General features: G+C 44.9%; 1 protein-coding gene across 1 annotated transcript in view; it reads right to left on the bottom strand.

Moving 5' to 3' along the window:
- Positions 1–21,702, bottom strand: part of PHACTR1 (phosphatase and actin regulator 1) — a 322,629-nt gene that overhangs the window by 86,330 nt on the left and 214,597 nt on the right. Inside the window, exon 6 of the mRNA XM_023737446.1 lies at positions 15,469–15,790. Coding sequence (XP_023593214.1) covers positions 15,469–15,790 — 322 coding nt within the window. The remainder of the gene's footprint in view (positions 1–15,468; positions 15,791–21,702) is intronic.

The raw sequence follows: 21,702 nt of genomic DNA, 5'->3' as shown, positions 1-21,702 counted from the left end.
ATCCTATGGAGCAGTTCTACTCTGCAACAGGTGGGGTCACCATGAGCCGGGGGCCAACTGGACGGCAGCTCACAACAAAAACAATGGTTGCATAACATGAGTGCGATCAATGTCACTGAACTCTACATGCAAAAGTTGTTGAATTGGCAGATGTTGTGTTATACACGTATTTTCACCGCGACAAAAAAAAGTGCTTTGTAAATATTCATAATCTCATTTAATCTTCACAAATTCCTGCTAAATTAGTATCATTATGATCTTGATTTTATGGATGAGGACGTTGAGTCTCTGAGAAAATCAGTGAAGTGGCTGGGACCACAGCAGGGAGGTGAATTGGGGTCTTCTCACTCCGGGGGCTGTGCTCTTTCTCTTAATCAAGTTGCCTCCTCCCGGAGAAGCAGAAAGACCCTTCATTTTCCTGCATGCCCAGATGCTGACTATGAAACAACCAATTAAAAAAATATATGGACTCTATTAATTATCTGTATAATAAAAAGCAAGGACAACAGATGTCCACGTGACCTGACAAAGACTGCAGAAGTTCACACAACCTGACTACACTTTTGCCATGAAGAACCCTGCAGTCAGAGGGCTGTTACTGAGCACACAGGCAGGTTAGAATTCTGGATGTGCGCGGTCAAACCTGGGAGTAGCACATGGCTGGGAGAGGTGTGCAGAGCGAACAGGATACAAGACAGAGGAAAGAATGATTGCTGAGCTGGAGAATCCTTTTTGTCAATAAAAGGGGGAATGCAACTGGGTTAATATTTATTGTGGCCACTTTAATGACGTATTTCCTTGAGGATAAACAGGCATCGAGGGCAGTGATGGTTCAGTGGTAACATTCTCACTTTCCATGTGAGAGACCCTGGTTCGATTCCCGGCCAATGCACCTCATGCGCAGCTACCACCCATCTGTCAGTGGAGGCCTGTGTGTTGCTATGATGCTGAACAGGTTTAAGTGGAGCTTCCAGACTAAGACAGACTAGGAAGAAAAGCCTGGTGATCTCCTTCTGAAAATCAGTCAGTGACAACCCTGTGGATCACAATAGTCCAATCCTGTTGGCCGTGCGGTCCCCGTGAGTTGGGGCCAACCTGACAGAAGCTAATAACAACAAATGAAAAGGCACCACCTATCATTCTCCTCCCACTACCCTGCTTTATTTTGCTTCATTTTAATATTTTTGGTCTGCAAAACCTTTCTGGACAATGGTTTCCAAGAAGATCAAATAATAAACACTTATGCGCTAGAAAAGGGCAGGGTTTCTAGTTTGACTGAGCCCCACCCTACTTACTATTACATATTTGTTGGTTTGACTTCTGTCTGCCCCACTAAGAAGTAAGCTCCACAAGGACAAGGACCTTGTTTTGTCCTCGCTGTCTCCCGAGACGATGGAACAACCTGAATATCTTCCCTCATGGAAAACATTAATGAACAGGAAAGAATGAACTAAGTTTACCTAAAACAGAGGGGCTGCAAGAGGTACACTTCAAAATAGAAGAATTCAGAACGTTTGAGTGTAAAATGGCAATCCTAAGTCTATAAAAGCACGTATTTAAAACTCTCTTCTCTTTCACTATTTTTCCCATGACACATCAGACAGGTGAAAAGCTGTATTCTTTCCCCTTAATCCATCATTGCTGATGTCAGATGGATCCTGGCTGAAAAAAGAGAATACCAGAAAGATGTTTACTTGTGTTTTATCGACTGTGCAAAGGCACTTGACTGTGTGGATCATAACAAATTATAGATAACATTGCAAAGAACGGGAATTCCAGAACCTAACTGTGCTCTCATGGAACCAGTACATAGACTAAGAGACAGTCGTTCGAACAGAACGAGGGGATAATGCGTGGTTTCAATCAGGAAAGGTGTGCGTCAGGGTTGTATCCTTTCACCATTATTTATTTGATCTGCATGCTGAGCAGATAATCCGAGAAGCTGGACTATATGAAGAAAAACGTGGCATCAGGAATGGAGGAAGACTCATTAACAACCTGCAATACGCAGATGACACAACCTTGCTTGCTGAAAGTGAAGAGGACTTGAAGCACTTACTGATGAAGATCAAAGACCACAGCCTTCAGTATGGATTATTCCTCAACATAAAGAAAACACAAATCCTCACAACTGGACCAATAAGCAACATCATGATAAATGGAGAAAAGACTAAAGTTGTCAAGTATTTCATTTTACTTGGCTCCACAATCAACCCTCATGGAAGCAGCAGTCAAGAAATCAAACAACATCAGCAGATAAGTGGTAACTTTTGTGAAGAGTAAGACAGTACACAATACTGGGGAAGTCAGCACAACTTGACCAAGGCAAAACCATAGAAGGTTCATGGACACATCCAAACTCCCTGAAGGGCCAAATTTCTGGGCTGAGGGTTGGGGATCATGGTCTCAGGGGACATCTAGCTCAATTGGCATAACATAGTTTATAAAGAAAATCTACCTCCTACTTTGGTGAGTAGCATCTGGGGTCTGAAAAGCTTGTGAGCTGCCATCTAAGATACTCCATTGGTCTCATCCCATCTGGAGCAAGGGAGAATGAAGAAAACCAAAGACACAAGAGAACGATTAGTCCAAAGGACCACTGGACCACACCTACCACAGCCTCCACCAGACTGAGTCCAGCACAACTAGATGGTGCCCAGCTACCACCACCGACTACTCTGACAGGGATCACAATAGAAGGTCGCAGACAGAGCTGGAGAAAAGTGTAGAACAAAATTCAAACTCACACACACAAAAAAGACCAGACTTACTCGTCTGATGGAGACTGGAGAAACCCTGAGAGTATGGCCCCTGGACACCCTTTTAACTCAGTACTGAAGTCACTCCTGCGGTTCACCCTTCAGCCAAAGATTAGACAGGCCCATAAAACAAAACGAGACTCAATGGGCACACCGGCCCAGGGGCAACGACGAGAAGGCAGGAGAGGACAGGAAAGCTGGTAATGGGGAACCCAAGATCGAGATGGGGAGTGTTGACATGTCATGGGGTTGGCAACCAACGTCACAAAACAGTATGTGTCTCAAATGTTTAATGAGAAACTAATTTGCTCTGTAAATCTTCATCGAAAGTACAATTTAAAAAAAAATCAAATGACATATTGCATTCGGTAAACCTGCTGCAAAAGACCTCTTTAAAGTGTTAAAAAGCAAAGATGTCACTTTGAGGATTAAGGTGCACCTGACTGAGGCCACAGTATTTTCAATTGCCTCATATGCATGTGAAAGCTGGACAATGAATAAGGAAGACTGAAGAAGAATTATTGCCTTTGAATTATGGTGTTGGCGAAGAACATCGAATATACCATGGGCTGCCAGAAGAAGGAACAAATCTGTCTTGGAAGAAGTACAGCCAGAATGCTCCTTGGAAGCAAGGATGGTGAGAATTTGACTCATGTACTTTGGACATGTTATCTGGAGGGACCAGTCCCTGGATGTCTTAGATATCTAGTGCTGCTGTAACAAAAATACCACAAGAGGATGGCTTTAACAAAGAGAAATTTATTCTCTCATAGCCTAGGAGGCTAGAAGTCCGAATTCAGGGTGCCAGCTCCAGGGGAAGGCTTTCTCTCTTGGCTCTGGGGGAAGGTTCTTGTCATTAATCTTCCAAGGCTGAGGAGCTATTCTCCTGGCTTTGTTTCTTGGGGTATGAAGTCCCCATGTCTCTCTGCTTGCTTCTGTCTTTTATGTCTCAAAGAAGATTGACTTAAGACACAACTGAATCTCGTAGATTGAGTCCTGCCTCATTAACATAACTGCCACTAATCCTGCCTCGTTAATATTATAGAGGCAGGATTTACAACACATAGGAAAGTCACATCAGATGACAAAATGGTGGACAATCACATAATACTGAGAATTGCGGCCTAGCCAAGTTAACACACATTTTTGGGGGACATAATTCAATCCATAACACTGGAGAAGGACATCATGCTTGGTAAAGTAGAAGGTCAGGGAAGAAGAGGAAGACCCTCAATGAGATGGACTGACCCAGCAGCTGCAACAATGGGCTCAAGCATAACAATGATTGTGAGGATAGCCCATGTCATAGATTGAATTGTGTCCTCCAGAAATATGGGTATCAATTCGGCTAGGCCATGATTCCCAGTATTGTGTGATCATCCACCATTTTGTCATCCCAATGTGATTTTCCTATGTGTTGTAAATCCTATTTCTACAATGTTTATGAGATGGGATTAGCAGTAGTTATGTTAACGAGGCAGGATTCAATCAACAAGATTGGACTATGTGTTGAGCATAATCTCTTTGGAGATATAAAAGACAGAGGTGAGCAGAGAGACAAGGGGACCTCATACCACCAAGACAGCAGCGCTGGGAGTAGAGCTTGTCCTTTGGACCCAGGGTTCCTGCACAGAGAAGCTCCTAGACCAAAAGAAGACTGATGACAAGGACCTACACCTAGAGCTGACAGAAGGAGAAAAGCCTTTCCCTGGAGCTGGCACCCTGAATTTGGTCTTCTAGCCTACTAGACTGTGAGAGAATAAATTTCTCTTTGTTAAAGCCACCCACTTGTGGTATTTCTGTTCTTACAGCACTAGATAACTAAGACAGCGCAGGACTGGGCACTTTTTCCTTCTGTTGTACATGGATCGCTGTGAGTCAGAACTGACTTGACAGCACCTAATAACAACAATCCCGTTTCCATCAAGAATGACATATAATGAGTCAACTCTCTTCTTTGACTTCTAAACCAAGTAAGAGATTCATAGATTATAACACAGTGAAACTAGAGAGCCCCTGATGGAGCAGGAGAAAAGTGGCATGCAGAACTAGTAAAAAGACCAGACTTAATGGTTTGATTGAGACTGGAGGGACCCTGGAAGACATGGCCCCCAGACACTCTGTTAGCCCAAAACTAAAACTATTCCTGAGGCCAACTCTTCAGACAAAGATTGGACCGGACTATGGGACATAAAATAATACTCGTGAAGAGTGTGCTTCTTAGCTCAAGTAGATACATGAGACTAAATGGGCAGCTCCTGTCGGGAGGAGAGATGAGAAGGCAGAGAGGGTCAGGAGCTGGTTGAATGGACATGGGAAATCCAGGGTGGAAAGGAAGAGTGTGATGTCACAGTATAGGGAGAGCAACAAGGGTCACATAACAATGTATGTATAAATTTTTGTATGAGAGATTAACTTGAATTGTAAACTTTCACCTAAAGCACAACAATTTAAAAAAAAAAAAGAGCACAGTAAAACCAAAATCAGGTGCTGTCAAGTCTGCTCTGACTCAGGGCGACCCCATGTATGTTAGAATAGACCTGTGCTCCATACGGTTTTCACTGGCTTATTTTCAGAAGTAGATCATCAGGCCTTTCTTCTGAGGTGCCTCTGGGTGGATTTGAACTACCAACCTTCCAGTCAGCAGCAGAGTGTGTTAACCTTTTGCACTACCCAGGGACACCAAGGACACAGTCTCCCCCCACCCCAAGAAAAAGACCAAACCCATTGCTGTCAAGTCAATTCGGACATATAGCGGCCCTATAGGACAGAGTAGAACTGCCCCATAGGGTATCCAACGAGCAGCTCCTGGATTCGAATTGCCAACCTTTTGGTTAGCAACCGAACACTTAACCATGTACCCCTCAAATACACATTTTTTTCTCCATGTTCTACCATTTACATTTCTTCTCTGAAAAGGGGTAGCTTGTTTCTAAAGAACATTTCCCTAGACTTTGAAAATTAACAGATAGGCTTACCGGGTGCGAGCAAGGAGCAGGCTTCGCTTCTAATAATTCATAAAATATGGAATGCCAAAGATCTACAACAATTCAGGGTCATTACAACAGTGGTTGCCTTTTCAAGGGGGTGTTGTAATATCACTTTATCTGCAGCACATGATAATAGATAGACGGGTGATAGAAGATTGTCACCCATTTACCAATTCCTGGGGAATTACAAGTCATCAAACACCTGTGAAACTCTTGTAGAGAATCATAGGCAGTTTCCAAATTAACAACCACCGTCTGTTTTAAATCCTTAATCTGCTTTGAAAATACCAGGGAACAATGTCCTCATCATTTCTAAAGAAAAACACGTAATACAGGGATATTGCTTTCTGACATCTGATTTCAAATGCATCTATTGTTAAAATGACAAAAAAAAACTTAATCTCCTCAAAGGACAGAGAAAATTTATTATCTACAAATATGACACTGGAAACGAAATTAAACTTCAACAGGAACAGCTTTTGTAATTCAGTCCGCGTGAGTTATGAAGAGAGTTTTCAGAGGGAAGAGAGAACAATCAGCTGTTTTCCTCCTGGAAACCAAAAATGAGTGAGAAATTATGTGACGAATTGCAGAGCCCGAGGCTGAAAAAAACGACAGAAATACCCACTGAAGCCTAAGAAGAGAGTTAATCAGCTTCCTTTTAAGAAAGCATACACGTGTTGTGTGTTTCATCATGGCTTGGGATGAGCCTTCTAAGATAAGAAATGCAAAATTAGAGCTTTTGTTTTTTTGTTGGACTTTAGTCAGCAGGAAAGGATGCTGTTCTATATATAGATGAGGGTACTGACCCATCTTGAGTAGAGACTGTATCTTGAGTTTTTTGTTTTTTTTTTTAATTTCCTTCAGCAATGGTAATGAATTTAAAACGAATTCGTTCACAACGCTTTCTCTGTCCTTCCAGAGACCAATGACCCACATTTCAGAAATGTTGGCTGGCAACGGGATGTGATGAATGAAACCATCCAACACAGTCTGACCAACGGCCCATCCCTCCCAGCAGCCTTCATTTCTGACGGAGAAACCAAAGTGGTGACTTTTCTCCATGATGTTCCTCCTGGACATCAGTGAACATCCTAGCTCATGCTTGGCTGTGTGGGTGGTACCAGGAGTGTAGCATGTGGTGTGAGAAGCCCCACATTGTCTCGTTCACAATAATGCTGCCTTTCACTGAAAACTCATCATTCCCCGTGCAACAGCAATTAAAGCCGAAAAACACTATCTACGTGCAGCCACTGGAAGATTCTAAGTCGTTGTTGTTGTTGTCAGGTGCCATGGAGTCGGCTCGGACTCATGGTGACTTTATGTCTAAGAGAACGAAATGTTGCTCAGTCCTGTGCCACCTTCATGATCACTGCTACGTTTCAGTCTATTGCTTTGGCTACTGTGCCAATTCATCTGATTGAGGATTTCTCTCATTTTCAATGGCCCTGTACTTTACCAATCATGACGCTCTTTTCTAGAGATTGGTCTTTCCTGACGCCATGTCCAAAGTAAACAGGTAGGAGTCTCGCCATCTTCATTTCTAAGGAGCATTCTGGTTGTATTTCTTCTAAGACTAATCTGTTGGTTCTTTTTGCAGTCCACAGTATATTTCAGTATTCTTCACCAATGCCACAGTTTAAATGCATCAATGCTTCCCCTCTTTTCCTTTTTCACTGTTCAGCTTTCACTTGCCTTGGGTCAGGTGTACCTTAGTCATCAAAGTGAAGATTATAAATATATGCCTTAAATTCAAAGAACAGACCTAAAGTAAGAGGCTGATAACTCTGTCCCCCAAAGGGGCAGGGGCCAATGTCAATTCAGAATTTCATGTGATTCTGAAGAGATGTTCTTCAACACAAGAAAGTGCATGCTTCCCTGGAAACACATTTCATTTAAGAATGTAGGCCATTTGCTGTTCTGTGAACAAAATACTGACTTTCAAATCAATGCCACCTCACAAGCAAATAGCACTTACGTATTCAGAGTTTCATTCTTGTTTGGGCACCAGTGTGCATCTGCTTATCCCCATGGAATACCCTGATTCACCGGTGAAAACACCGTTAACATAAGCCAGTGCAGCAATTATGAATAACAATAGAACCCTCAGACTGTCGGGGCTGAAAGAAATCCTGGGAATCATCCTGTTCATGATCAAGAATTATTCTTCAGAATTTCCTGTGACCCTTACCGCAACATGAAGAGAAGTAATTGTCACCATAAAATATATTTATACTGGGATTATAAGCTGCATTGTGCTTTGAAAGGTCTAAAATAATCATGGAGTAACAGAATTTTAGAGATCAAGGGGATTTGGGGGCTACCGATTTCAATTTCTTCTGCCCAGTGTAGACATTGCTCCTTTTTTAACACTCTTGACAGATAATTTAGTCCCTAATAAAAGAGGTTAGAAGCAAAAAAGAGGTTACAAGCAAATAACAATCAACTTTTTATATACCTAAATTTATCAATATTATTGTTTTGAAAGAAATAATTCAAGTGTTTTGTTACTAATGTGTGTTGACCACAATGCTTCGCACACAGTGCTCGATAGGTGTTGCTAAGTTCGATCTAGAAGGTTCTAGAAGCCTTGTTGGGTCTGGCTGATCATCGCTAGACTGGGCTATCTGCATTAACAGATATACATCGAATATCCCAGCAGAGGTGCAGCCATTTTATTTCTAAAAACATTCACATTAAAGTTGACAATTTACTTGCATACATCGAAATATGGAGTTACAGAGTACACAAGTCCTCAGCAGACGGTCCCATCTGTAAGGCTTTAAGTACACAAGTAAACCTTTTGGGACATCTGTCAGCCTGATCTTTCTTAAAGGCCTCAATAGCCTCTCCAGTGGTTCTCGGGTTCTCCCTCCTGCCCAGTGACACTCTTCAGCCATTTCTCTCATTCTCTGTGGTTGGCCTTCTACAAACATGGAGAATAACTGCCAGCTTCCTTCCTTTTCTTGTTAAACATCTCATTTACACATTTGGATGATGGAATATGACTCCTTCCTCAGACCTGTCTAGAATGTTCTCTTATTCCCTTTCTGTCTCTTCAGCTGGTTATGCTTGTCTTTCAGACTTTGGCTTACATGCAGCTCACCAGAGAAGTCTACCCTGAATCCCACAGACCAGCTGAACCCCATGTATGCTCTCCTAGGACTCCGTACCCTGACTGCTATTCCCTTGCACAGTTTATGTCCAAGCAGACCCTAAGCTCCAAAGAGGCCAATGATCCTGTATATCTTGTTGACTGCTGACTCCTCAGTGACAAGCAGAGGGCCCAGTCCAGAAAAGGTACTCAGTGAGGAACTGTTGGCTGATCTTCCTTTCGGTTGCTAAGCACACACTGATACCTTCATTATTCTTGGCAGGACCTGTTTTCACTCTGGTTTAAAACTCCTTATTTTTAGTGATTACCTGGCATTTTCCCCTGGCAAATGTCAGCGCTTTCCTGGTCTATCTGTTCAGGGATTTTGGGACATGAAAAGGTAGATGAATCAATTTATTAGAAATGTATTTACTTGTCCACTTTTAAGGACCGTATGGAATAAACTTATCCCAGGAGAACTCAATCTACGGTAGTTAAACTTTCCTGAACCAAAGCCCAATCCGTGAGAATAAATGTCATTAGAAATATCAATGGACAGCTGATACACATGAATGATAACAGTCACAAAAACAGGTTAATATTTTGCTTTTTTAGTTCCGTCCCAGAGATTTCAATGATTGTGTACACGTGAACGGGTGCACTATGAAACACACTCCTTCCTCTAATCTGCCTAGAACGTTCCCTCATTCCTCTTCCCTCTTTATCTGGTATTTCTGATTTTCAGGTCTCAGCAAGAAATTCTGAAAATTAACATTCAGTCTTAATCCAAGGATACTGAAGACAGCTGAACAATCAAACACAAATCCCTCTACCTCCAAACATTCCTGGAGGAAATTATTTTTTCCAATATTATCATACACAGTGGATATACTCCAAGAGAATTAAATGAGGGGCCAATGTACTTCAATGGGCAATGGCCATTGCCAGAATTATAGTTTCTTGGGCTCTAGTTCGACGCTATGAAATGTGACGAGTGGAAACCTAGTTTCAACTCTGAAGGGGGAGCTTTTCACTCTGCTCCTAATATCTGTAAAAACAAAAGAAAACAAAGCAAAACTGGTACTGCTACACAGTGGAATGAGGAGGATATCCACAGAGAAAGCCAGTTTCTATAATTAGGGGAGTTTATACCAACCTATTAATTATTATCATAAATTAAAATATCTTTCTATTCCAAACATTGGAAGAACTTTATGAACCTCACTCAGTAAGTATTAACTGAATGCATCCTATGTGACAGGTACTACAATGGGCTGGGGGTGCAGTGGGGAGACAAAGCGGGGCCCTGCCCACCTTTAAGAGAGAGTGGATTCGGCAGTTCCAGTTCACCAGTCACTCCCTGGAAACCCCATGGGGCAATTCTACTCCATCCTACAGAGATCACTATGGGTCAGAACTGACTCCATGGCAATGGGTTCAATGGGTGCTAGAGACGCAAACAGCAAGATGCGGTATGGCTACCGGGGGTGTGTGCAGAAGAGAGGTGTCCCAGGAGGAGGGTGGAGCTCAGTGTATGGAAGTCAAACAAGGAGTCACAGAGGACGTGGTATTCTATTAAGTCTTGAAGAATAAGGAGCACTTTTCTTTGTAAAAGAAGGTGGGGTGGGTGATAGAGGAGAGACGAGAGAAAAGTGCGTTCCAGGCAGAGGGAAGAGTTTACAATTTCAGAATAAGAAAATTAATATGAAAGGTTAAAGCTGTGCCCTCCCCACCACCATCATCACTTATGTATGTACAACATATGTCTTGTGAAACCTCGAAGTTCAAAAGTGAGAAAAGAAAATCAGAACCAACCTAAAATCTATCATCAGTCAAGAGTGGGTTCACAATCAAAGGCATTCCAGGAACAGTAAGCAGGTGCTCGCCCTTCAGCCATTAACCCAGACATTGACTGAGAACCTGTGACATCTACAAGCTCTAGAAGCTGGGGTGCCACTGGAAACAGAACCACTCTTGCCGCTGTGGGCCGTATACTCTAGCGGCTGAGAAGGGCGATAAAGAAAAAAAGACAAACAACATGGAATGTCAGAGGTAAAAATGCCATGAGGAGAATAAAAAGGGCTTGGGTTAGGCCATGTTGGGATGAGGGAGCGAGGAGGGAGCCTGGAGGCCGTCTGAGGGAAGAGCAGAGCAGACAGAGGAAACAGCCCTTTGTCAGGAGGGCGTCCAGTGCGTCCAAGGAATGGAGAGATTAGCTGGGAGGCCAAGTGTGGGAGGGGAGTGAGCTAAGGGAGGCGGAAGAGTTGGAGTGAGAGAGCCAGAGCCTGGTGGTGACTCCTGCGGGCCGTGGTAAGGACTTTGCTTATTACTCAGTGAGCTGGGCGGCTGGAGCATTTCAGGCACCTGATTTCCTGTTTTGACACGATCTCTTCAGCTGCTGTGTTGGACACAGACTGAAAGGGGGCAAGAGGGGAGGCAGGACACCAGCCAGGAGGCCAAGCAGCAAACCATGTAAGAGACCACAGAGGTTGAACCGGGGGTGGGTTTTTTTCTGGGTTTTTATCTTGGGACCTAGTGAGGTTCTTCTTTAAGCAGAGCCTAGAGGACAAATTGTCACGAACTCGGCAACCAGCAGGGGGTGCTTCCCTAGATGGTCTGTAAGGCCCTTTTCCATAAGAAGGCTATTTAAATGTATGGTCCAGAGTCAGGCATTAACATGGACTGTTTAATTCATCACCTCATGTTCTCGTTTGCTACAACTCTTCATCAGGATCAGACCATCGGGTCTGGGCTGATGCTGTGAGTGACGTTCTGTGAGATCCCAGGGGCAGTGATGATCCAAACAGCGGGGAGGTCTGAGGATCTGTGCAGGCACAATTCCTAAGCGGTCGGTCATGTTTCTTCCTTCCTGCAGTGTTTTTTGGGGTCACTGGAAATTGCCAGGACAATAGAGAAATGATACTTTCCTTCTATATGAAACTTGGTTAGAGCAAGAATAAAATAATGTTGACAGGCACCAGGGAGAATTTTCAGATGGTTAATGGAAGGGCAGCATCATCTGAGGCAAGTACAGTCGCCACACTGAAAGGAGCCTGCGCCCTTGTTCTGCTCTCAGATTCCTCCAGGACTCCCGGAAGGTGACGCAGATGCCCCAGCAGCTCCCCAGTCTTTGGAAAGAAGGCCTCTTTTGCTCTGGAGTGGTGGGGGGCAATATTGTCACAGTGATGTATGCATTAGTTCCCTACATCCTGGCTGGCCTATTAGAACAACACTAGGTCTTAATGCAGGGCATTGGTGATGCAGGACAGAATTCTCTCACCTTCCACGCAGGAGACCTGGGTTGGTTCCCGGCCAATACACCTCACACACAGCCACCACCTACCTGTCAGTGGAGGCTTACAGGCTGCTACGATGCTGAACAAGTTTCAGTAGAGTTTCCAAGCTAAGACAGACTAGGAAGAAAGGCCTGGAGATCTACTTCCAAAAGTCAGGCAATAAAAACCCTGTGAATCACAACTGTCTGATCTGCAGCTGGTCATGGTGATGGTGCAGGACCAGGCAGTGTTTCATTCCAGTGTGCAAGGTGTCATCATGAGCAGGGCCGACTCGAGGGCAGCTAACAAGAGCAACATGTCTTGACACAGGGTGGGCGATGAGGAAGACAGAAAGAGGCAAGGAGGGCCTGGGGGTGGGCAACGCACAGAGCCTGCTTTTATCCAGGGGCCACGATCACGCCTGTCTCCCTCCTTCCCAGCACCTGCCCCGTATGTTCTCTTTGATTTGTTTCAACAAAGAATCTGACCCTGTGTAGCCTCCGATAGACCAGTCCGTTGCTTGTGTAAACTTAACTGAAACACTCTAAAAATACTCACACACACAAACGATGAATGTGAAGAACATTACGTAACTGGCTGGGGAGTACTTTCAACAGAACCTTTTAAAGCGGCACGGTCTAAGTGGAAACGTATTTAGCAATATCCTACTAATCCGCCGTCACAAGCGTGTTTTTCAGATGATTACAGCCCCTGAGACACACATAAACCGCTGGTGTACAGCGGACACAGGGCAGGAAATTCCATCGACGGCTGGATGTTGAGGAAAGCGGTTACGTTCTAGTAGGAGGAGTTTGGACTCGGAGCAGGAAGACCGAGGCTTGGAGGCTTGGCCTCTCTACCTACGACCCCTCCAGGTGCCGTGAGTGGATTCCAACTCATGGCGACTCCATGTTTGCCAAAGTAGAACTGTGCTCCGTGGGGTTTTCAATGGCTGATTTTTCAGAAGTAGATTGCCAGGCCTTTCTTCCAAGGTGCCTCTGGGTGGACTTGAACCTCCAACTTTTTGGTTAGCAGCTAAGTGCTTCACCTCCTGCACCACCCAGGGACTCCCCTTACTACCTAGGGCAGTGTTTTTCAAAACGTCTATGGTGAAGAACAGTTTTGTTTATTTATTCATCTTAATTTTCTCTTTTAAAATAATTTATTTGTTGTTGTTGTTGAGAATATACAAAGCAAAAACACACACCAATTCAAGTTTCTAGATGTATAATTCACTGATACTGATTACAGTCTTTGAGTGGTGCAATCATTTTCACCCTTTCTTAATTTTCAGTCCATCACGAACTGATGCTTCTATCAACTATAATAAGAATAGGTAAAAAAAGAAACCTCCTTTTGACAACTAGATCAACAGACGTAAAGTATTCTGCCAAAATGCTAGGAAAGTTTCTAAGAGCCTGCTGTCAATTTCTTTACTTCTGTGTTTGCACTGGGGGGCGGGGCGGGTACAAGCAGTATGTGCACCGTCCCTTGAATATGTGGCCTTGGAGAGCTAACAACCTTTCTTAGTTTTTCCATTTAATTGGTTCCCCAGGTACTGTGAGGATTAAATAAGACAATATATATAAAGGTGTGTAGTAGAGTAAACAGTGCCTTCTGGGTTTTAAATTATTTTTGTTCTCATTAGTAACTTGTCGTTGTTAGCTGCTGTCGAGTCGATTCCAACTCGTGGCAATCCCGTGTGTGCAGAGTAGTACTGTTCCATAGGGTTTTCAAAGCTGTGACCTTTCGGAAGCAGATCACCAATCCTGTCTTCCGAGGCACCTCTGGGTGGGTTTGAACTGCCAACCTTTCCGTTAGTAGGCACTTAATTGTTTGCATATATCTCATTAATATATGCAAACTCAGATAATATACGCAGACTGAGATCACTCAGTCGCATATCTCATTAATAACAACAGTAGTTAAAAATGATTGCAAGGGGCCCAGTAATCTTTCGTTTTTCGTTGTGCAATGAGGGTAGGTATCACATGCGGTACTCAGGCTGAATTCCCAGAGATGACTTCCGCTTGAGTCACTAATTTCCCAAACATAGAACACGTGGCTGAGAGGCAGGCGTGGAGAAGGCAACGGAGAATGAGGAAGCAGCCATGGGCAGCTCCGACTGCGCCCGTGTGCCTCCGGCTCTCTGCCTAGGTGATCAGTTACACTGTCCAGACTTCAATCTCCCAGCCCATGGCCATCACCAGTTGCCATGAGTCGATTCTTCCCTTCCACAGGACCCAGTGAGCAGCAGGCAAACCTTGGGAAAGGCAGTTAGGCTCTCAGCTCAGACCAGCCTTCACGCCAGATGGCAACCCATTATTCTCCTTGTCATACCAGGGACCCTTGCCAAGTAACTTCCCTGGGAGCCACACTGGGATTTTCCAGCTACTTCCTGGACACAGAAAGGTGGTGTGTGTGTGTGTGTGTGTGTGTGTGTATTTCCTTCAAAGGAGAGCTTCTCCCCCCTTTTTGGGGACGTAGGGAGTCAGGTCGCTGTTCCAGCCAGGCCTGCCCTTGGGGGTCCTTTTTGCAGTTCACCCAACAATGGTATTGAAGGCAAATCTGGTGAAAGAAGAGGCTACAGCAGCTGTTCCTAAAATATTAGCAGCTCACACAGCACATATACTCTGATTATGATCCTCTGCTTCCTCCATCAGCAAAAACAAGGGCGGAACCCTTCACCTTTTCCATCCCTCGTTTCCACCACCATCCTGCCAGCTGTAATCTTTTCTTGTTTTATATTTAAATTATTTTTTTGTATCATCCATGTAATAAACACAAAATAATTATACAGGACAGAAAGATATGAAATATACAAGTATTTTCCCCCCATCTTCCAATGACTGGGTGTATGTATAACCTTTCAAAAAATGTTAATGCTTATAGAGGCATACTATGTGCTAGCGTACATGTATGTGTGTTTGTGTGCATATGTGTGTGTATATACGTGTGTGTGTTACATATATATACACTCCTCTAGGAGCATACTATGTGCTAGTGTACACGTATGTGTGTTTGTGTGCATATGTGTGTGTATACACGTGTGTGTGTTACATATATATACATTCCTCTAGGAGCATACTATGTGCTAGTGTACACGTATGTGTGTTTGTGTGTGTATGTGTGTGTGTTACATATATACACATGCCTCTTTCTCTTTGATCAGTACGACTGTCCTACAGTTAGCAACATGAGTTTTTCTCTTCCATACTGTCCCTCAGGTTCAATTTTTCCTCTGATTTCACCTTTAGACTGATTTTTCAGCGAGGATGCCCTTGCCCTGGTCCCCCAGGTATGCACCACGCCCCCGCACACCCCCAGGCACGCCCCCACACCCAGGTTACCTCTCCAGCCTCTGCATAGTCATGGCCAGTGTCTTGTTCAGCTCGTCTATCATCCTGCAGCTGGAGGGGTGCATGGGCAGGGTGCCGGTGGAGGAGGGCAGGTGCGGGCCGTGGCCGCCGTACTGCAGCTGGTGCTGGATCTGGGACGGCAGGACCGTGTGGTGGTGCTGGGCCATGCTCTGCTGGCCACTCTTCTGGGCGGCGTAGGATGCCAGGGAGAGCTCTGGCCCCCCGACAGGCATACAGATCATGACTTTCTTTGGAGGTAGCGGAGGCGACAGTTTCACTGGCAGACAAGGCAATTTCACAGGGGCGCCAGGATCTGCGGCAGAAGGAGGGTGAGATGCAGATGTGAGTTTGGGGCTTCAGAAGGAAGCCAGCATACCCTACGTGCCCACCTTGAGTCTGCCCACTGAAGGGAATCCCTTCGATAAAACACAGCAACTGAAGACATCAGCGCGGTGCGTGCTACTCCAGAAACACTCGCCAGCGCTTGATCTCTGCTCAAGGTATGCTGGCTGTAATGACCCCCACGGACCCATCTGTTAGTGGAGTCTGTCTCGTTGTGTGTCAGACTGAGGCTCAGAGCAGCACAGATGATGAGCCAGCAGGAAGGAGAAATGCAAGGAGCTCTTCTGCTCATGGATACACATGAGCCTTGAAAGAGACCTTTCTCTAGGGTGTCCTACTGTGTAAAGAATTTGGTCTTGCCCAAAGAGAGGTCTGGCCTTTGTCCCTGCTCCTGGGAGGTAACCACTAAACCCTTGGAATCTCCAGTGACTGGAGTGTCTTTGTTATTCATGGTGGGACCCTTGGACCACACCTGATAGTTTATACTAATGAGGTAGCTCATGGTGGGCCCCTTGGGCCATGTGATGTCAGCCCAACTTTGTGGGGGCACTGGATATTGAGTTCAGTCACATGGCAATCAATCAATCATGACTTCATAATGAAGCCCCAATAAAAACTCTGAACACGGAAGTTTGAGTGAGCTTCCCTGGGTGGCAATACTCCATGCATACTGTCACATATCAATGCTAGAGAGAAACACATCCTGAGGACAATGGAAGCTTTGCATCTGGAACCCTCTCAGACTCTCAGTCTCATCATTTGGCTGATTTTAGTCTGTATCATTTCCTGGTAATAAACCATAACTGTGAGTATAACAGCTTCCACTGAGTTCTGTGAGTCCTTCCAGCAAATCATTGAACCTAACGATGGTTTTGGGAACCCTCTGAACTTGTGGCTGGTGTCAGAAGTGAGGGTGGTCTTATGACGTTGTATTTGGAACCTAACTCCTGTGGTTGCTGTCAGAAATTCTGGGCAAACTTGGCAGTCTGGAGGATTGTGCCCTCAAACTTTGCAGTTTGGCTAACTCCAGGTACCCATGATGTCTAAAATTTTGCCACTGTAATGTGAAAATATCCTTCCAGCTGGCACTTTCTAAGAGGCATGGAGTTAGAAGGCAGCCCAAGGTTCAGGTCCAGTAACAATATCAGGAAATCACTTTAATGCTGCCAACCTTAATTCCTTCATCTGTAACATGGGGATGATCGTGCCAGCTTGGGAGGCTGGCTTTGGTGAGGATTCATTATAACAGAGAGGGAGTATCTGGTTCATGTGCCTGGCACAGGTGCCGTGGAAGGCTCTGTGCCCTGCTGAGCACTGTGTGGGGGCAAGGTGTTAACATGGTTGCAGGGCTGGCTGACCCCCTACCACAGCATCCAAGGTGGGCTCCAACAGGGCACTCTGCGGGTCAGATGGAACCTGTCCAGAACCAACCCCTTGGTTCCACAACAGTGTTACTGAAGCTTCCCAGAGATGCTCCAAATGTAAGAGGGCTTGGGGTCAGACCAGCTCTCAGGCCATCTTTGGGAAGACCGCATATTCCTCTGTCTGTATCTCCATAACCCACTGCTGTTGAGTCGATTCTGACTCATAGTGACCCTAAAAGACAGAGTAGAACTGCCCCATAGGGTTTCCTAAGCTGTAAACTTTATGGAAGCAGACTGCCACAGCTTTCTCCCATGATGCAGCTGGTGGGTTTGGACAGCTGACCTTTCAGTTATCAGCTGAGCACTTTAACCACTGTGCCACCAGGGCTCCTTCTCTGTACCCTACATTCCTGGAAATTGCCTAACCCTGGGGGAGCAGGAATGCTTGAGCCCTGAGGGTTGTAGTCTTGCCTGGGAGACTATCTCTGTGCCTTGAGTGCGGCCTTCCTCCAATTTAACTTCTATAGTCCTTCCAAAATCAATTCTTAGGGCACACATCTGATCATGCCACTCCTCAGTGTAAAATCCACCACTGGATCCTTGGCCAAAAGATAAAGTCCAACTTCTCTGAACATCCTTCAAGGCCTTCATGGTCTGTCTGCCACTTAGTTCAGTTCTGCTGTCTACACCTTCTTTCCACGAGGTCTGCTTTGATTGCCCCGGTGGAAATGGAAGTCTCCTGTCACACCTGGAAAGCACCTGACCACAGTCTCTCCTATGACACGTATCACTATTCTCCTGTGGATTTTACTGATGTGGTGCCACAAGAACCCAGAGTCTCCATCCTCAGCAAAGTCCTACCAGATGGCCTTGGTCAGCTGTCCCTCACACGCTCCATAAGAGTTGTTCCAGTCTGCCTTGGCCTCCTCAGCCTCCTCCCCCTCAGCAGATGAAAACCAAACCAATCCAGTTGCTGTCGAGTTGATTCTGATGCACAGCGACCCCATGTGTGTCAGAGTAGAACTGTGCCCCATAGAATTTTCAAGAGCTGATTTTTCAGAAGTAGATCACTAGGCTTTCTTCTGAGGCACCTCTGGGAAGACTTGAACCGCCAACCTTTTGGTTAGTGGCTGAGTGTGTTACCAGTTCGCAGCACCCAGGGACTCTTCCTATTTCCCAGAGAAACTAGAGGGTGCACTCAAGGCCTCCCCCACCACAGATGAATTCAAGCGTCTCTTCTCATCACTTCCCACAAGTATCCACTCTCACTTCTCCACCTTACGAGTTTCCCAAACTGCCTGACATTCCCTGGGCCTTTGTATGTGTCTTTCTGTCTGGAATATTCTTCTCTATTTTGGTCAATTCCTACTCTCCCTTCAAATCCAGCTAAAACAATCACCTCTCCTGAGAAACCTTCCCTGATCATTAAATCACTCTTTCCATTCCACACCCACCTACCATGGCCTGTGCGTGCTTTATGTCTGTGATGACATTTAATGTTTCCAGTGTGAGGACTCGTGCTGAGGAGACACTGAGCTGCTGTTAAGGGTGATGGAATAATTTGGGAATGGATAAAGGCAATGGTTTAACAATATGCTGAACATAATTAATGTCACTAAAGTGTACACGTGAAGGTTGTTGATATGGCAAATGTTTTGTTCCAGATAGTATGTTTACCACAAAGAAAGTGTTAACAATGACAATAAGGGTAAAAATAATGATAGTAATAATTACCTCCAACTCTTAGATCATGCTTGCTAAATGCCAGATATTGTTCTAAGTGCTGTGAACTCTTCATATACTAATAAATTTAATCCTCACAAGCCGATGAGGCAGACACCATCTTTAACTCAGTTTCACAGATGTCACTGACTTGGAAGACAGAGCGCCCCACTTCCTATTTACATAACCTTCTCCTCTCCCGGGGAGCTGGAACCAAGTGTAATTTCTCATCACGTCCCCAGCATCTTGTACAGTGCCCAGCTCACAGCAAGAGGCTTAAAACATTTTTACTGAAATAATCTATTGCTGGATGAACTCACACTGACCCCAGAAACTGATCCTCTGAGAGGGAGAGGAAAGCAGAAGCAGATTACAATTTTAGGATCCGGCAGCTGTGGGTGTGTGGACACTAACCTGCTGATCCTATAGCGGAGATACAGAATAATCTAGTAATTCCAGGGCGCCTGACAAGATTGCTCTCCTGACACTAAACGCAAACCAGTCATGACCAGGGGTGCTCTCCGGCTCATTCTGTTTGTTACAATCCCCCACGCACACAGCACAAGGAGCATCCCGGAGTCCTGCTGGCTGATTCCAAAGTCGCTGAGAGGGGAGAGCTCACCAACTTTGCCCATCTCTTGTCAGTTCTCATGGCTCTGGGAAGCTTTAGTGCAAACCTAACCAACTGCCGAGTTGACTCCGACTCATGGAGACCCCGTGAATGTCAGAGTAAGACCGTGCTCCATAGGGTTTTCAATGGCTGAGTGTTCAGAAGTAGATGGCCAGGACTTTCTTCTGAGGTGCCTCTGGGTGGACTCAAACCTCCAACCTTTAGGTTAGCAGTGAGCATGTTAACCATTGGCAGTGCCCAGGGACTCCAGGGCAATCCTGGCAAATGTAATGTGCACGGAAGTGTGAAGGGTTCTCCTCCGGGAACCCCTAGCCCATGACTCCTTGATTTGTGGGTGCTGGTTCTCTGTCTCAGGCAGATAGGTGCTCATTTGCTTCATCAGCAGAAAGAAGGGCCAGGAGGGCCGAGCGGAATTCTCTGCCAAGGAAGGGACTAGAATACAACAGGTTTTGCCCATCATGTTAAGATATAACTTCCAGCCACACTCCACCATGGTATTTCTTCTCACTACCTCCGTAGCACAATTTACTTGGTGTCATTACTGGAAAATAGGCCAAATGGACCCAAGAATGCTACCCACACAGGCACAGAAGCAGGACCAAATTAGCGGAGATGGCTACTTCATTGTTCAGGGATGTTATGCTGCAGGTACACAGGGCCCCACATCTCCCCTTCTACCTGCACTTTCCTTCCCACACCTGTTAGTTTGTCATACTGTGGTGGCTTGCATGTTGCTATGATGCTAGAAGCTATGGCACCAATATTTCAAACACCAGGTGGGTGACCCATGGTGGATACATTTCAGTGGAGCTTCCAGACTAGGACAGGCCAGGAAGAAGGTCCTGAAGATCTACTTTTGAAAATTAGCCAGGGAAAACCTATGGATCATAACAGAATACTGTCCGATATAGTGCTGGCAGATGAGCCCCTTAGGTTGGAAGGCACTCAAAATACACAGTGGCCGCAACAATGGACTCGAGCAGACCAGCGGTCATCAATATGGCGCAGGACTGGGCAATGTTTCGCGCTGTTGGACATGGGGTCACCATGAGTCCAAGTCAACCCAACGGCAACTAACAACATCTGCCTTCTGGTTGTCTCACTGTACGTGGTCACGTACCCCCAACATATATGAAGGAAAAGGCCTGTTTGCCTGAAGCCAATTTGCCAAAAGCAAACTTGCCTAAAATCTGTTCATCTAATGACTACCTTGCCTAAATCTAAAGTGTGCAATTAAAGGATTTAAAAAACAAACAAACAACAATTTGTCTAATGGTACTTGCAATTTAATATTCTATCTGTAAAAATCATTTCTCAACTTGCAGCCTTTTATAAGTGATGGGATTTCTTATATCCTCATGGGTAGATTTTTCTATTTTATCCTCTTTAGAGCACTTTAAGACTTTTTAGACAAGTTTACTTAAAGAACCTTTGTTCAGAATTTTGTCTCAAGCAATAGATACTTGTTCAGCTCTTCTTACAGAGCTGATTCGATGCATTAGATTCTTCTTGCCTTCTATTGCTGCATTCTGATTTGCCTCACATGCTCTTTAGGCATTTATTAAGCAGCAGACCCAACATACACCCAATACTCATTTCTGTTCGGTGAGCCACTGACGTTTTCCCAGTGAGAATGATAAAGGTAGGTGGGCTGGGAAAGTACTGCATGCCACTGACATTTATTTTTCAAGATGCCCAATTCTTAAAAAAAATTTTTATTGTAGTATCACAGATTGAATTGTGTCCCCCAAAAATACCTGTCAACTTGGCTGGGTCATGATTACCAGTATTGTATGATTGTGTACCATTTTGTCATCTGATGCGATTTCCTTATGTGTTGTAAACTCTATCACTATGATGTAGTAAGATGGATTAGTGGCAGTTATACTGATGAGGTCTACAAGATTGGATAGTGTCTTAAGCCAATCTCTTTTGAGATACAAAAGAGAGAAACGAGCAGAGATACATGGGAACCTCAGACCACCAAGAAAGCAGTGCTAGGAGCAGAGCACGTCCTTTGGACCTGAGGTTCCTGTGTGGAGAAGCGCTCAGACCAGGGGAAGATGGATGACATGGACCTTCCTCCAGAGCCAACAGAGAAAGCCTTCCCTTGGAGCTGACGCCCTGAATTTGGACTTGTAGCCTACTGGACTGTGAGAGAATAAA

Source organism: Trichechus manatus, unplaced genomic scaffold (genome assembly GCF_000243295.1).
Source record: "Trichechus manatus latirostris isolate Lorelei unplaced genomic scaffold, TriManLat1.0 scaffold00103, whole genome shotgun sequence".
NCBI classification, from domain to species: domain Eukaryota; kingdom Metazoa; phylum Chordata; class Mammalia; order Sirenia; family Trichechidae; genus Trichechus; species Trichechus manatus.
Note: the sequence above shows the minus strand (reverse complement) of the source record. Positions and strands in the feature narration are given on the sequence as shown.